At 56.3% G+C, this 803-nt stretch overlaps 1 protein-coding gene across 1 annotated transcript; it reads right to left on the bottom strand.

The window, feature by feature from the left end:
• Positions 1-48: 48 nt before the first annotated feature.
• SDRG_10168 (AGC protein kinase) lies at positions 49-788 on the bottom strand (the record flags this gene model as incomplete). Its single annotated transcript, XM_008616147.1, has 5 exons — positions 49-57; positions 96-296; positions 347-384; positions 536-578; positions 627-788. 5 exons carry the CDS (start codon positions 786-788, stop codon positions 49-51), a joined length of 453 nt encoding a protein of 150 aa, XP_008614369.1.
• Positions 789-803: the final 15 nt, after the last annotated feature.

Genomic DNA, 803 nt, shown 5'->3' with positions numbered 1-803 from the left:
AGCTTGTCCCAGTCGAGGCCGGCAAAGAACGGGTGCGACTTGATGCTCTCAAACTTGCTGCCGTACGCCCCGAGTCGGTACTTGGGCTGCTTGACGAGCAAGCCAAAGATGAGTGACGTTGCTTCGGGCGACAAGGTGCTCGGAAGCACCGGGTCGGCGTTGACGACATTGAAGAGCTGTCGCATCTGCGACTCGGCCTGGAACGGATGGACGCCCGTCATCATCTCGCAAGCGACGACGCCGAGGCACCACCAGTCGATGGGCTTGCCGTGACCCAAGTGCAAGAGCATCTCTGGCTGCAGCAGAAACGATGAGTTGTCGAGGTCAGCGATGTTGTTGAGCGTACCGCCATGTAGGACTCGGTGCCGCAGAACGAGTGCGTCACTTGACACAGCGAGTTGGTGCGTTCACAATGATGCTACGTCACACGAGCTCTCTGTTTAGAGCCAAGATGCAAGAAGACTGGCATGGAATACCTGTGTCTGCTCGTCGCGCTCTTCGTCGTACTCGGGCGGGTCCAAGAAATGCGACAGACCAAAGTCCGTGATCTTGATGTGTCCGTCCGCGTCCAACAAGATCTACACATCGATTTAGTCAAAAGACTATAAACAAAGAGTGGTACGTACGTTTTCGGGCTTGAGGTCGCGGTACACAATGTCCAGCGCGTGCAAATGCGAAATCGCTAGCGCAATCTCCGCAATGTAGAGGCGCGCGCGGGCCTCCGACATGGCGCCAAACTTGCGCAGATGCGCGTACATGTCGCCGCCTTGGACAAAGTCCATGACCATAAAGAGCTTCTTGGA

This window comes from Saprolegnia diclina (genome assembly GCF_000281045.1).
Source record: "Saprolegnia diclina VS20 unplaced genomic scaffold supercont1.33, whole genome shotgun sequence".
NCBI classification, from domain to species: Eukaryota; Oomycota; class Saprolegniomycetes; order Saprolegniales; family Saprolegniaceae; genus Saprolegnia; species Saprolegnia diclina.
The sequence above is the reverse complement of the archived record's forward strand: the minus strand, read 5'-3'. Positions and strand labels throughout refer to the sequence as shown.